The 14297-nt window shown below is 40.1% G+C and overlaps 1 protein-coding gene across 2 annotated transcripts in view; it reads right to left on the bottom strand.

The window, feature by feature from the left end:
- The window catches only part of si:ch73-40i7.2 (FYN-binding protein 1), a 35285-nt gene extending 25411 nt beyond the window's left edge, over window positions 1-9874 (bottom strand). For both annotated transcript variants that reach the window (XR_005635351.1, XM_039766620.1), the window contains exons 1-2: window positions 9715-9874; window positions 968-1667 (exon numbers count right to left, since the gene is read on the bottom strand). Coding sequence is in view for 1 of the 2 variants with exons in the window: in XM_039766620.1 (XP_039622554.1) it covers window positions 968-1667; window positions 9715-9732 (718 nt within the window). In the remaining variant the exon portion in view is untranslated. The remainder of the gene's footprint in view (window positions 1-967; window positions 1668-9714) is intronic.
- Window positions 9875-14297: the final 4423 nt, after the last annotated feature.

The raw sequence follows: 14297 nt of genomic DNA, 5'->3' as shown, positions 1-14297 counted from the left end.
CCCAGTCCTGGAGGGCCGCAGTGGCTGCAGGTTTTTGTTCTAGCCCGGTTGCTTAATTAGAAAGCAATCCTTGCCAATAATTTATTTGCATGGCTTGTTAGTGCTTTAACTCGGTAAAGTCAGGTAATTCTCATATCCTAGATTTTTTTCCCCTTTTAAATTATATCATCCAAATGATTTGAAGGCTGAAATGGATGAGTAATTCTCAGTCCTTCACTTTTTCCTCTTCACTTTCCTTCCAAGTATTTAATTAAACCCAACAGTACATGATAAATACACACGGGTGTAAATGGTAACAAGCTAAACGGAGAAATGCTGGTCTCTTTTGTCATTTGCATGTTATTGCTAATTAGGTGCAATTAAAACTAAGAATACAGCTGCTTAAGACTAAAATAAGAAATAAGGGTTCGAAATCTTAACAAGCGAGACAACTAAAGTGAAGCAGAAGTGTTACTCGAGCAATAAGGGCTTCTTATTAAGCAACTGGGTTGGAGCAAAAACCTGCAGCCACTGCGGCCCTCCAGGACCGTGATTGAGGACCATCTAGTTACTAGATGATCGAAGCGTGTGTGCTACAATGTTATTGGCAGCAGCAGTAGAGTGTTGTACCGTGTTAGCCATAGATTGATACAGGAGAAAGTTGGGTGAAAGGACACCTTTTATTGGCTAACTAAATAGATTACAAATGCAAGCTTTCAAGGCAGCTGATGAAGGGGCCTTAGCTGCATCAAAAGCTTGCATTTGTAATCTATTTAGTTAGCCAATAAAAAATGTCCTTTCACCCTACTTTCTCCTGTATTGGGAGCAGCAGGCAATATCTTTGAGAAATAAAACTTTGCTGTTGCAAAATACTGTAATATTTACTGTGAAATAATGCAATATTTTTTATGGTGGGAATAAGCGTCCAGAATTTCTTGATTGTGCAGCAGAAATTAAAACTCCCAAGCCGATATTACGAAGCACTCACCATTAATTTTTCCAGGTGTTGGGCGTTCAGGTATTGGAGGGATTTTCTTTTTTTTGAAATTGTCCAGGCAGACAAGAGGAGGTCTCTTCGGCTTAAAAGGCCTTGGTCCCAGATTTTTTTCCAATGGCAGAGGCTTTCTCAGTGGTGCAGGTGATTCTGTCACGCTCTTCTGGCTGCGAGGTGGTGGTGTGAGGACCACCGCCTTGGGGGCCTCTCTGATGCCTTCTTGTGAGCCTTTGTTCAACTGCTGCCTCAGCATGAGATTTTGCCGAAGATCATTGGCCCTCTGCTTAACGGATGACTCTGCCTCTGGCAAATCTCCCGGCGCTTTATCGTCACTAGAGGCAGAGCGAATGGGTGTAAGAGGTTTGGGAATTAAGATCCCCAGTGGAGGTTTGTCATTACTTGGACTGCTGGAATCTATTGCTTCTTGTCGAGGGAAACGTGGGGGATTTTTAAAGTTCCTAGGGGTTCCTTGCATTTTGGGTCCTGGAGGAGGTGGACCCATGTTAAGTGTCACTGCAGGGCCTCTGGGGCTGCCCCTGAAGGCCCCATTTCCAGGTGAGCTTGAGCCAAAAGAAGGTCCTTGTCTTGCAGCAATTGGAGGTTGGAGTGCCTGCTTGGGACCTCCAGAGTCATTTAATTCCATTTGGGCATGAAACCTTGCTCTCAGGGCTTTGAAGTCTTCCTTCTTCTCCTCCTGTGAAAAGTCAAGACACATGGGGCAGCTGAGACATAAAAGTCATTGGCACTGCAGCACTACATTTAAAGGTGTATTTACACTTTAGAGAGATGCAAGCCATTTTATAGTTGACGGTAATCATTGATGATAATTAAATAAAATGGCCAGATAACGGATGAACAACGTACTTTACTATGGAGACATGGACTGGATGCCTCTGTGATTACTGGTGTACTGCTTTCATCATCTATTGCCCTGTATATAAAACAAAGACTGACTGGCTGCTCTCAATTAATCAATCATTCAGTCAAGTAGTTTTTATAGTACCATTCATAGAATACACTATAACAATGTATTTTACATAGCAGACGCATTCAATCACATACTTAATCATGTATGGTAGCCTTAGAATTTGTGCATTTTAAACAATTAAACAGAATGCATTCCAAATTTACTTTCATGTTTATTTATAATGCCAGCAGGTGTGTGTTTGACATGAGCAGCCACCGAAGAACCAGGATGCACTTCTGAGAAGTGTCATGATGACTCTGTTACTCATCAGTCACTGCTATGTCCTGTCACTCAAAGATACACCCAAACGACAGTTACCTTATTTGCTTTTCTTAGAAGACAATGGATGTGCTGCACAATGCAGCACTGCACAATGGCAAGGAAGTTACTCACCCACCCAAACAATGCGATGCCCTGGCGGCCAATCAGGAGCATGCAACTGCTGACAAAAGGAAGTGTAGGAAGAAAGAAGAAAAAAAAATCTGGTGCAGACAACAGTAACCTGCAGAAGATGGCAATACCTAAGGCTGAAGTGAAAGAACAAGGTGCAACATGGAAGGCAAGTTAGGCTGTTAGAGAGGAAAGAGCCACAGTCAGAATGATGAGCCCTAACATAAGAAACTGACATGTGAGGATGAGTCTGACCATAGCTTTAAGTGACTCCACAGAGGGAGAATCCAGGAAAAAAGTAGGTGAAGCACATTCAAAAGAGCTTGAAAAGAGTTCCAGTTAATTATGATGTGCTGAAAGGAGCTCAGTATATTTGGTATAAGGCATAGGCTCCAGGATCTTGGGTTTAAATCTTGGGCGCTGCCCTTGTAGAGTTTGTACATTTGCCACCTTTTAGTGTAAGTGTTTAAGTACTCCTTCCACCTACCAAACATGAGCATTTGAAGGTAAGACTAAATTGTCCCAGTGAGTATGGGTAATGAGGTGAGTGTCTGCTGTGATTGGCTGACGCCCTGTTCAGGGCTTGTTCCCTGCTTATGCTGAAAGAACTTGGAAAGCAATGACACCACACAATGTTGATCTAGATGATTGAATTAAAAATCAATGAATGGACAAGGAGATGGTAGTTTTTAGGTGTGTGAGAAAAGAGAGGGGAGGCGAAGTAGAGCAGTCTTTCTGGCTACATATCAGACAAGCAGGTCTATGGAACCAGTTATGTAGAAATTACTGTGACAAGTTATTAGTCCATCTCAAATTTATGAAGCACTTTTTGTAATTCATACATTCCACATCCATTCAACTAGCTTTGGTTTATACCAGTACTATTTTTATCCTGACAGCAATGGGTGGAGGGCACAAAGCAGTCCTGAATGAGCATCAGTCCATAGCAAGGTGTCCAAACCAATAATCTGTCTTGAGAAATAATGTTAGCAATGTCTCTCTTCCCCATTTAATTAATTTTATAACACAAGCAAAAGAAACAGGGAAATTTCCAATGGCATTAATTGTACCAGTGGTTGAGATTGTGTGTGCACCTCTACACACCTCAAGTGAATGTTGCACAGTTTTTATTCTTTTCCTCTCTAAAATTCAAATAATTTTTTCTTCATTATTAGCAAGAACGGATTCCTGGGGATTATAAAGACATAGGCCTATGTATTATGTTTGGCCTACTGTATGTCAACAAAGCAAAAGGGAACACTAAACATTTTAAGTAAAAGTGACATAGATAGATAGATAGATAGATAGATAGATAGATAGATAGATAGATAGATAGATAGATAGATAGATAGATAGATAGATAGATAGATAGATAGATAGATAGATGATGGATGAGGTTCAACAAGTATTTATGCAACACCGTAAGTTATTGTCATCTATTTTATACCGCTGCGCGCACAAAACGGTAGCAGGTTATAAATGACTATGGATCTCATACAGCAGTGTTTCTTAACTTATGTGCCATGAACCAAATTATCTCTGTGTTCACCAAAGCACACATTCTGTGCTTTAGCATAGTATTTTTTGTTAGTATGTGAAACAATACTGTTGATGGATCAAAGAGAACCTGTGCTGCTAGGGTTAGAAAAAATAATGAACTAGCACAACGAAATGCACATGTGGTACAATTTGGAACCTCTGTTAACTACAAATGCTTACTCATATGCTCCTCTTGCTTTCTGCTTCTTATTACCTTTATTCATTGGATATTCCAACCCTGTTGTGGAAACTGGCTGACATTGTACTTGGCCACTGATGGACAATGAACGTTTTGTCAATATATATATATATATATATATATATATATATATAGTGTATTTATAGAGATACTTCCTACAAGAACATCTCCCCTCTCACAACCAGTGAAGAAATCAGATGGAGATGACTTACAAGTAAAGATACGTATAGGAAAGGGCGGTGGGCATATAGCACTAACATGCTTGTGAGGCAGGGAAAATCATTCCGACTCTTCACATTCAGGCAGCAACTCATTTGCCAGGTGTTATAGACTAAACTATGCCAAAATGATACATGCATCATCCAAGTGATGTGAAGCCTACAACGGATGAGTAATTTTCAGTTCTTCATTTTCTCTTCAGTTTCCTTCTGAATGCATAATTAAAACAAATAGTGAATGATGAATACACACGGGTTGAAATGGAGAAAGGCTAGATGTAGAACTGCTGATCCCTTTGTCATTTGCATCATTTTGCTAATAAAGAGCAGTTAAAAAATGAATACAACTTTTAAGACTAAAATAAGCAATTGAGGGATCAACATCAAAACCAGTCAAATGAAGCAGAAAATGTCATTTGAACAATAAGTGCTTCATCAGCAAAGAATGATTTCTCATGAAGCAATTAAGTAGGAACAAAAACTGGAGCAACTGTGGCCCTGATTTAAAGGGTCTGAGTCCTAAATAACAAATAAATGAAGTTAATTAGTAGCAAAAACTATTCACTAATTAAGAAAATGTTTAGAATGAAAACCTGTAGCCACTGCGGCTCTCCAAGATCGGAGCTGGCCACCCCTGTATTCCTTACTTGTCACCATGAGTTAGGTGCTCATTTATACTACCCTTTCAAAAATCATCATATCCCCATGTTGCAACCTAAGAACTGATTTTTCTAAGGTTTACAAAATCTTACAGTAAGTGTTTACATTGGAAGTGATGAACCTCAGGAGTCTATTCCCAGTTTTGAATGAGAATGATTGCTTTATTAACATCATGAGAAAGGTGCTAAAAATAAAATGTATTATTATTATTAATAATAATAATAATAATATATTAGCAATACATTTGCTTTACACTTTTCTCTTAATTTATATGTGAGATACATGTTTGAAAGGACAAAATAATGTATTGTTTTGAATTATATGGCCATTGTTATTTAGCTATTTACTGTTCCATAATATTCCTCTTCTTGGGTCCCAGTGATATACTGATTTTCATTTTTTGGGTTTTGAGATTAAAACATTTAAGAACCCCTGCCTTCGAGTTTTATTTTCTCCAAGAATGCTGTTGACCGAAGTTTTGCTTTCTTCACTACTCTCAACTGGCCAAATCTCCATGCTTATGCTAGCAAGACTTTCTACTTGCACTATTTTGTTCATATTTAATTACTGAGATTCATTTCTGCTTTAGTCTTTCTTACTTTGATGTGTTTTTATATGCAGATGTTGTAAGACATAGTACTTTACCACTATTATATACAGTAATTGTTGTAAATATGTCTATACACTCTTAGCCTGTACTTGGCAAAAAACAATATAACAACATGTAGATAGATAGATAGATAGATAGATAGATAGATAGATAGATAGATAGATAGATAGATAGATAGATAGATAGATAGATAGATAGATAGACTATTTATATAAATATAGATAGATAGATAGATAGATAGATAGATAGATAGATAGACTATTTATATAAATATAGATAGATAGATAGATAGATAGATAGATAGATAGATAGATAGATAGATAGATAGATAGATAGATAGATAGATAGATAGATACCCTTGTGGTTGTAGTAGAAGTCAGAAGCCCACTTGTTCACTTCCCTAAATTCCTTTCCAACTGGAAAAGCTGTGTTAGCTGACTCAGAGACCCTGGTTTGTGGCCATCCTCACTGTGTGAGTGCAAGAAATGAAGGGCTGGTTTCTGAGTGATTATTTCAGGTGACAAGTACATAGCTAAGTAGATAACAAAAGCAGAACAAACACACCTGAGCTCAAATGCTTGTTAATAATTAATAATATGTAATGCTCAACTCTGGATACTTACTTAGTCATTTGCAATTGTTTAATCTTTTACTGCCTTCTAGTTGATATATTTATATGCAAAATCATATTGAAGTTAAAATCAGTGCCATCTTTTGATTCTGCCAGTTGTCTAATGGACATTTCTGATTTCTTGCAACTGAAGTGTTAAAAGTTTACGCTAAAGTTCTAATAATACTTCATTGCAGATGGCTGTCACTATAAAAGGAACCAGAAAAAACGTCCCCTTATTTTCTATGTGTATTTTAAACTCATCTTACTGTGACACTTACCTTCTCATTTGTTTTAGATTTGCCTTTTACATGTACAGTTTTATTACGTTCCTCTGTTGTCAGTATGGCACATATTAATTTAACTTTAAAAGTGCCAGTATAAAAGCAATTTTGATGATAATGAGGAAGCAAATAGCTCAGACACAGAACTGTATGAAAATGATGTTTGCTGAGAAGGATCTAAGGTTTGTGATGTGCATCAAAAGTGCTGTATGACTAGATGGTCATTCTGATTTCACTAGTCTGCCAGCATCCGAGTGTTAATACACACTTGTCACTGCCGTGTACTGGCTTGATGATTATTTTTTTTTTGGTCTAACTTAAAAAAAAAGAAAAACAAAAACTAAGTGAATGGTGCTCTAACAAATAAAGACCAAGGTTGACTGAAACTCATGCATCTACTAGGCCAAAAGTGGCAAATTGTTCACTTGTTGAGGAGGATCAAACATTAACATCTTTCAATAAGCATGCTATGTGTCTGGTTGGGCAGCTTCCTTTATCTCAAACATGCTATCAAGGTGACCAATCTGTGCTTTTCTGCATAGCCAGTTGCATCAAAGCAGCTCAATGACCATGGTTCCCTGATAACTTCATCTCCATGAACTTACGAGAATGCTAAAGTTAAGGCCGTGTTTATAACACAAAAGGGAGGCTGCACACGTTTGCTTTTATGGCGAGTGCATTCACTTCTCTGCCTCCAAAGCAGAATTTGCCGAGTTGGTGAAATGCATAGATTGGCCATTGTGAGGTAGAGACAGAGAGACAGGGGATTTTTGGATGTGGTCTCAGCTCACCTCTCCAATCACCTGATCCACCAATGTCCGATGTTATACAAAACAAATTCACAGTTAAAAAAAAGGTTTCGCTTGATTTTATTTATTCTATTTTATTATAGCCAATGATGTAAACTGTTGCATGCTCTATTTTATGTAACACCAGCTTTCAGATACATCAGGATTAGTTTTACCATTTAACAATTGCCACATAAATAAAAGTGTAACCTGGCATAAAGCTTAACCTCTGTACTCATGTTAGACACATTATCTTAATGGTTTGTCCACAATGGAAGTCCACATGACCATCACCGTCAAATTCTTCCATGTGAACCCTGAATATAATGCGGACTGATTGAGGTCATTTATGTTAGGTAGAATGCCTAGAAGGGGCTGGGTGGTCTCGTGGCCTGGAACCCCTGCAGATTTTATTTTTTATTTTTTTGTCCTCCCTGGCCATTGGACCTCACTTTTATTCTATGTTAATTAGCGTTCCCTAATTTTAATTATTTATTTTGTCTTTTGTCTCTTTCTTCATCATGTAAGGCACTTTGAGCTACATTGTTTGTATGAAATTGTGCTATAGTAATAAATGTTGTTGTTGTCAAATGATGGCAAAATTCAGCAACTGAAGAGCCGCAGAGCCCAGTTGATGAGAGGGAGGAGGACAACGGAGCCACAAGAGAACCAGCACTCGGAGAGCAGCGCCATCAGGTATGTGCCTTTACAGCATGTAAGCCTATGCACTCTTAAAAATGAAGGTCTTGTAGTGGCACTTTACTGGATTTTGTGGTTCTTCATTTGACAAAGAGCCATTTCATTCTTGCAAGTGTTTTTTGTGTATAAGACATTTGTTCTCTGGGCTTTGAAAAGTTTATGGACAAAACATAAATCTTTATGTTAAGTACGCAGGATGCTGACAGCAGTGGCTTCAGAGGTGGGTGAAGGTTTGGAAGGGATGGGGGCTTCAGAGGCTTAAACTCCTGATCTATTATGTCCAGCCCCTGATTTTCATTTATGTATATGAGCACAAAGCCCCTGATCTTTTTGTCTGTTGATCCCCAACGTTTGGATTTTTATTTTGGATAGATGATTGTGAAACTTCAAGGGGTCAAATCCAGCCTCCCAAGCCCCCCACTCTTTCATTTTTTTATCCGAATAACCCAGGAAAGACTATCTGAGAGGGACCAAGACCTAGGCTGACAGATCAAGAACACCTGAATTCCTTTTAAAATTAGGAGCCCAGTGGTATTTCACAAATCTGTTATCATCTATTCATGGCGATTTATTGACCTCATTACAGTTCTAAATTAAAGGTTCTTTTGAGAACCAAATATAGTTCCCCAATGGCATTGCCCTGTAGAACCACTTGGGCGCCTTTATTTTTAAGAGTGTATACTGCACTGCTTTACTTCCAAATCAATTGGGAATGTTACGTGTGTACGGACTGGAGTGGTGTACAGCAATGGTTGATATCCTGCCATTTATATAGAGCCACTCTCAAACTGGAAACCTTTCTTGTTTAGTAGACTTTATGCTAAAAACAAAACATAACAGTGCAAATGAAATCTGTTCTATTTTATTTTGCGCATCAAAAGAAAGAAAGAAGGTCAATTGGTCATTTTCTAACCTGCTTAGCCCTGAACAGGGCTATGGCCGTCTGCAGGAGCTCATCCCAGCTAGCATTGGGCACGAGGCAGGAACAAGCCCTGGACAGGGTGCCTCTCCATTGTAGGGCAAACACACACACACACACATCAACCCCAACCACACACTTGTGACAATTTAAGATCGCCATTTCACCTAGCCCTCACATCTTTGGACTGTGGGAGGAAACCCATGCAGATAGGGAAGAACATGCCAACTCCACACACACAGTACCCGGGATGATATTTTAAACTTCTAATTATAAACTTGGTTTTAATACCAGTATCATCAATAAGAAAGAGAGGTGTTAAAATTGTTGGTAAATCCATCCGCCTCACACACTCATGCACACACACACACACATAACACCACTACAAGTCTGCCTGCCACATCCGGATAACGTGTTAAACTTTTCTAAACTTTCGAAAATCTCCAGGATACTGAAAAAGAAGGAACCAGCGGTTTCACTAACTCAGACAAGGCTTTCGAACTTGGCACGTATACACTGAAAAAGAATTCGATTCGAGACAGTAGGACACCCGCTAAAGCCCAACTGCCGAGGTGGTCTCTTACCAGCCTTTACCTGCTCTTAGACGGCACGCGGTCAGCCGTCTTCGGCTTGCAGTACTTGTATCCTCCCACCACACACACACACCCACCACCTGTAAACTGGGCGCTTTTCCGTTCCCCCCACTTTTTTTCCAAACCGTTCGATCCAACCCGATAAAACTGCAGCCCGAGCATCGCTGCGTGCACCTATCAGCAGTCCGACGTATTTCAAGCGCGTCGTCCCAAACCTTAAAAGTTATTTTGAAGACTCCGACACTTTTTGAGTCGCGTTACGTACCATTGTCTCAGTCTGCATATCCGTCTGTTATCAGTTCCGCACAGGTTTCTTATATGGGTCCCACATCGGTGCTGGCCGTCATGTTTAATGCGCTCTTTTACACGGGCGCAACGCGCTGAGCTGCGCTGCTGGGGACACTGGAGGCGTTTCAGGAAACGGCAAGCCTCTTGTATCACAGACTCGCAGCGATGGGGACTGTGATGCGACACCTTCCTTCCCCACAGACCTGCGCTTGCTCTCTGCCAAGTAACACCTCTATCCCGAGGCGTCACACTTTTTCGCTGTCAGTTGGGAGACCGGGAGGCGGTGATCTTAAAATTTACTAGCTTCTCTTTTGCGTTAGCATCAGCAGGGCAATTGATTGCTTACTTTATTTTTCTTTTATAGTAGCCCATATAGTGAATTTTACATATACAATAATGAACTGTAACGTTCATTTATCTCTTGTATTTAGCTTATTTTTTTCGTTTAGTGAGCCTTTCTGCAAAGTGCTATACAAAGAAACCGGTTGTTCACTTAATGTGGTGAGTTACTAAAATGGCAAGGAATGGAACTGAACACAAAGTGCATTAAAACAGTGAATACAGGCAACAAAAAAGAAAAACCCCGTGAGTTAGTTTGACAGTCTTTCATGTGGTATTCACAGGTGGGCCGGCGTAAAGCAAAAGTAAAACGAGATCAAAAACCTGCTTGTTACTTTGTGGACATGAGAGCATGGGAGACGCAAAAGGAAGGGGCCGATTAAAGGTAAGATAGAAAAGGCGATACGGTGCAGAGAGGAGTGCATGGCAGGGATAGACAGGAGAGGGATTGTGTGAGAAAGAAAGGATCTACTGTGATCAGGCCCGGCTCTAGAGGCGAAGCCGCCATCGTACCATTTAAATTCAGCCGCCCCCTCAACCTATAATACCTTCAGTCGTTTTCTAAACCAGTGTATTTAAAATAAAAATTTTCAGCAATTCTGGGGTGGGCTGGCGCCCTGCCCGGGGTTTGTTTCCTGCCTTGCGTCCTGTGTTGGCTGGGATTGGCTCCAGCAGACCCCCATGACCCTGTAGTTAGGATATGGCGGGTTGGATAATGGATGAATGGAATTTTAGCAGTTTCCTTAATGTCAAAAAAAATTAAAGAAAATTTCTTCATAGGTAGAAGAAAACTTGACTTACACATTTAACGAATCGACAACAAGTTAAATTAATTCATCAGTAAAATTCCAAATAAAAACCTTTGATTGATGTGCTGTGTACTTGAGCTGCCACAATTCATGTGTTGTGACTTGCCCATTTTTCTTTGAAGCAAGTTACTGTCATTCAACGGGAAAAGACGAGCCCCACGCCGAGCCTGCGTTTTGTTATGTTCGACCACCTCCATGCATGTGCCTTTTCCATGACCGGCAGAACCGGGCCTGACTGCAATGTAGGAAAACAAGGATGGGAGTATTACACATGGACAGTTGTGCAGAAAATAGATCAGTCACCTCAAAGTGCTTGACCTCGGTTTGGTTTCTGGTGAAGGTGGCATTCTGCATGTTTTGATAGCCTTTGGCTTAGGGTTCTGAGTCCAGCAACATGCCATGGGCTCTAAACTAGCTTAGAGTGACTACAAGTGTATCACCAGGTAGGGGTGGTATCCTGCTACCAGCTGACTTCTGTCTTCATTCCATCTGCAATGCTCTCTTCAAAATTAAGGGGGCAAGGTGTTCTGCAGAGTGTTACTATAGAGTAGCCATTTTTGAAGACCTGAACTTTGCTGACAATATCGCACTTCTGTCCCATAACCATCAACAGATGAAACACAAAATCTCAAATATGTTTGCTGTCCCAGTCAACATAGGGCCTAAGATCGGCAAGTGAAAAACCAAGCTGCTCAAGATCAGTGCTGACTTTGAAGAGCCTGGCCAGCTTGAGGGAGAATACCTAGAAGAAGTGAATTTATTTACTTAACTGGGAGGAGCGGTGGACAAACAAGGCAGAACAGATGCAGATATAAAGACTTTGATCAGCAAGGCAAGATCAGCATTTACCCATCTAAGGAACATTTGGAACTCGAAAGCGTTTGGCTGAGCCATCAGACTTTATTTTTTTAATACAAGGGTCAAGTCTGTGCTGTAAATGATTGCATGTATATTATGCTTCTCTCTTCTTCTTCCTTTTACGACTGCTTCCATTAGGGGTCACCACAGTGGATCATCTTCTTCCAAAATTTATATCATGCTTCTCTAAACTACTCAAATTACTTTACTTACACAGTGTGGAACCACTTATACGTAACATCCAGCTGAATGATGTGATGGCAGCCATTTATGCACCAGTATGCTCATACATAAGCTACTAAGTGGTGAATGAATGGAAGAGATTGTTAGCCATTAAGGGACAGAGGATGATTACAGTGAGCAATCTAGCCAGGACATCGAAGTATACCCTACTCTTTTTGAAAAGTGGCCATGGCCACAGAGAGTCAGGACCTCAGTTTAACATCTCATCTAAACGATGGCACCAGTTTTTACAGTGTCCTCATCACTGCAGTGGGGTATTGGGATCTACTTACAGGCCCAGGGTAAGTTGCCTCAATGGCCTCACCAACACCTCTTCCTACAGTAAGCAAAGCTTTTACTAGATGGTATCTCATCCAAACATGCTTAACTTCAGGTGGATTACCTGTTTTGTTGTATGGCTGCTAGCCTATGTATATTGAACAGAGTTCTGAAGGACAACAATGTCTACTGTGGAAAACCCAGACATTCATCAATTACTGCCTACACTAAGTCGTGTGGATTGGATGGCCAGAGACTATCAGCCATGTTTAGCTGTGTCAAAGAATGCAGCTGTGCTCCACTCAGGAGGAGATTCTGAAGAAGAGGTGGAGATGGTTTGGTCATGCTGTGAGAAAGCTAGGTACCAACATCTCAAGACAAGTCTTAACTTTAAACCCGCAAGGGAACAGTAAGCGAGGATCTGAGAAACACTTAGCACAGATATCTCAATGTAAATGTCTCAGACTTTGGCTTGGGATGTGGATAACCTATGGCAGCAGTACAGGATATGAGTTTCTGGTGAATGGTCATCAATGGCCAATGCTCCAAGAATGATGAAGGGCTCAAGTAAGTGAAAGAACCATTCATATGAAGGATTCCTAAAAAAACCTTTTATTTAGATATGTAACAGGATCCACAAGTAACCATGAATAGTAGTTAACAGGCTTGTGAAATACCAATGGCTTCCTGACTTTAAAAGGATTCTTGCTGAACACAACAACACAGGCTAAGTTCAGGCTTTCTTGATCTGATAGTATCCTGCTAGGCAGCCTACTATACATTGAAGATTTCTGTTTTGTCCACATATTAGGAACATTTTCAATGCCCAAATAACCAATGTCACAAGAACCCTTCAAAGAATTAAATGGTTCTTTGTCAAGCAATGGCTCTACGAGGAACCACACAAACCAGTAAAGAACTATTAAATAGCTATTGTTTATATGAGTGAAGGCACCAGTTCCCCATCACCCTGTTAGTTCACCCATTACCAGGCACACCACACACCAGGTCAGTTGCATATCCTGGGACATTTCATAGTGATGGCACCTCAACCAGCAATTAAACTAAGATCCAAGTACAGTATTGAGAGATGGCAATTCTTTTGGAATGAAAGTAATTTTACTCTAGTTCTTTTTATGTTGGTTACTTAATTTGATTCTTCCTGCTTAGAATTCCACAAACATTTGAAAAACAAGTTGCTGAAAGACTTCTAAAATGTTTGTTTATTTTTTGTATCCAGAGGGAGCTGCATTTGACTGTGCCATCCCAAACACATTTTGCATACTGTGCTGTCTTTGAGATCAAGAGGAAGGTAACCGAAAACAGTCTATAAACAGTCCTGTCAGAGGGGTGTGTCGGGCTTTTGAGAAGTGTCTAAGTGATAGACTTTAAAATGAGGACTGTAACAAGAATATGGGGACACAGTTGGAAACTACTTAAAGGTGGATTTCCTGCACATGTTAGAGATTTTTTTCTTTAGTTAACCATAGCACTATGGAATAAATTACCAAGTAGTGTGGTTGATATCAGGACTTTAAGGACCTTCAAATCCCAACTTGATGTTATTTTGGACAATCAATGTGGATGTGCTGGACAAGCTTTTTGGGCTGAATAGCCTATTCTCATCACAATTTTCTAATGTTCTGTCTGTAACCCAGAAATTGTAATACAGTCGCCATTTCTGTTACTGGAGGTGATACAATGGTAAGAGCTGCTGCTCCAATGCTCGATCTGACTTGACTTTGAATGTTCTCCCCATGGGATTGGTTAGTCCAGATGACATACCTGTGGAAGCATGTAGGTGTTTAGGAGAGATGGCAGTGGCGTTTTTAACCTGATTGTTTAATGGAATCTTGAAAAGTGACAGGATGCCTGAGGAGTGGATAAGAAGTGTACTGGTGTTGATATTTAAGAATAAGGGGGATGTGCAGGACTGTAGTAACTAAAATAATAAAATTGATGAGCTACAGCATGAAGTTATGGGAAAGAGTAGTGGAAGCTAGGTTAAGAAGTGAGGTGATGATTAGTGAGCAGCAGTATGGTTTCATGCCAA

The sequence above is a fragment of the Polypterus senegalus genome, chromosome 10 (genome assembly GCF_016835505.1).
Source record: "Polypterus senegalus isolate Bchr_013 chromosome 10, ASM1683550v1, whole genome shotgun sequence".
In the NCBI taxonomy this organism is placed as follows: Eukaryota; Metazoa; Chordata; class Cladistia; order Polypteriformes; family Polypteridae; genus Polypterus; species Polypterus senegalus.
The sequence above is the reverse complement of the archived record's forward strand: the minus strand, read 5'-3'. Positions and strand labels throughout refer to the sequence as shown.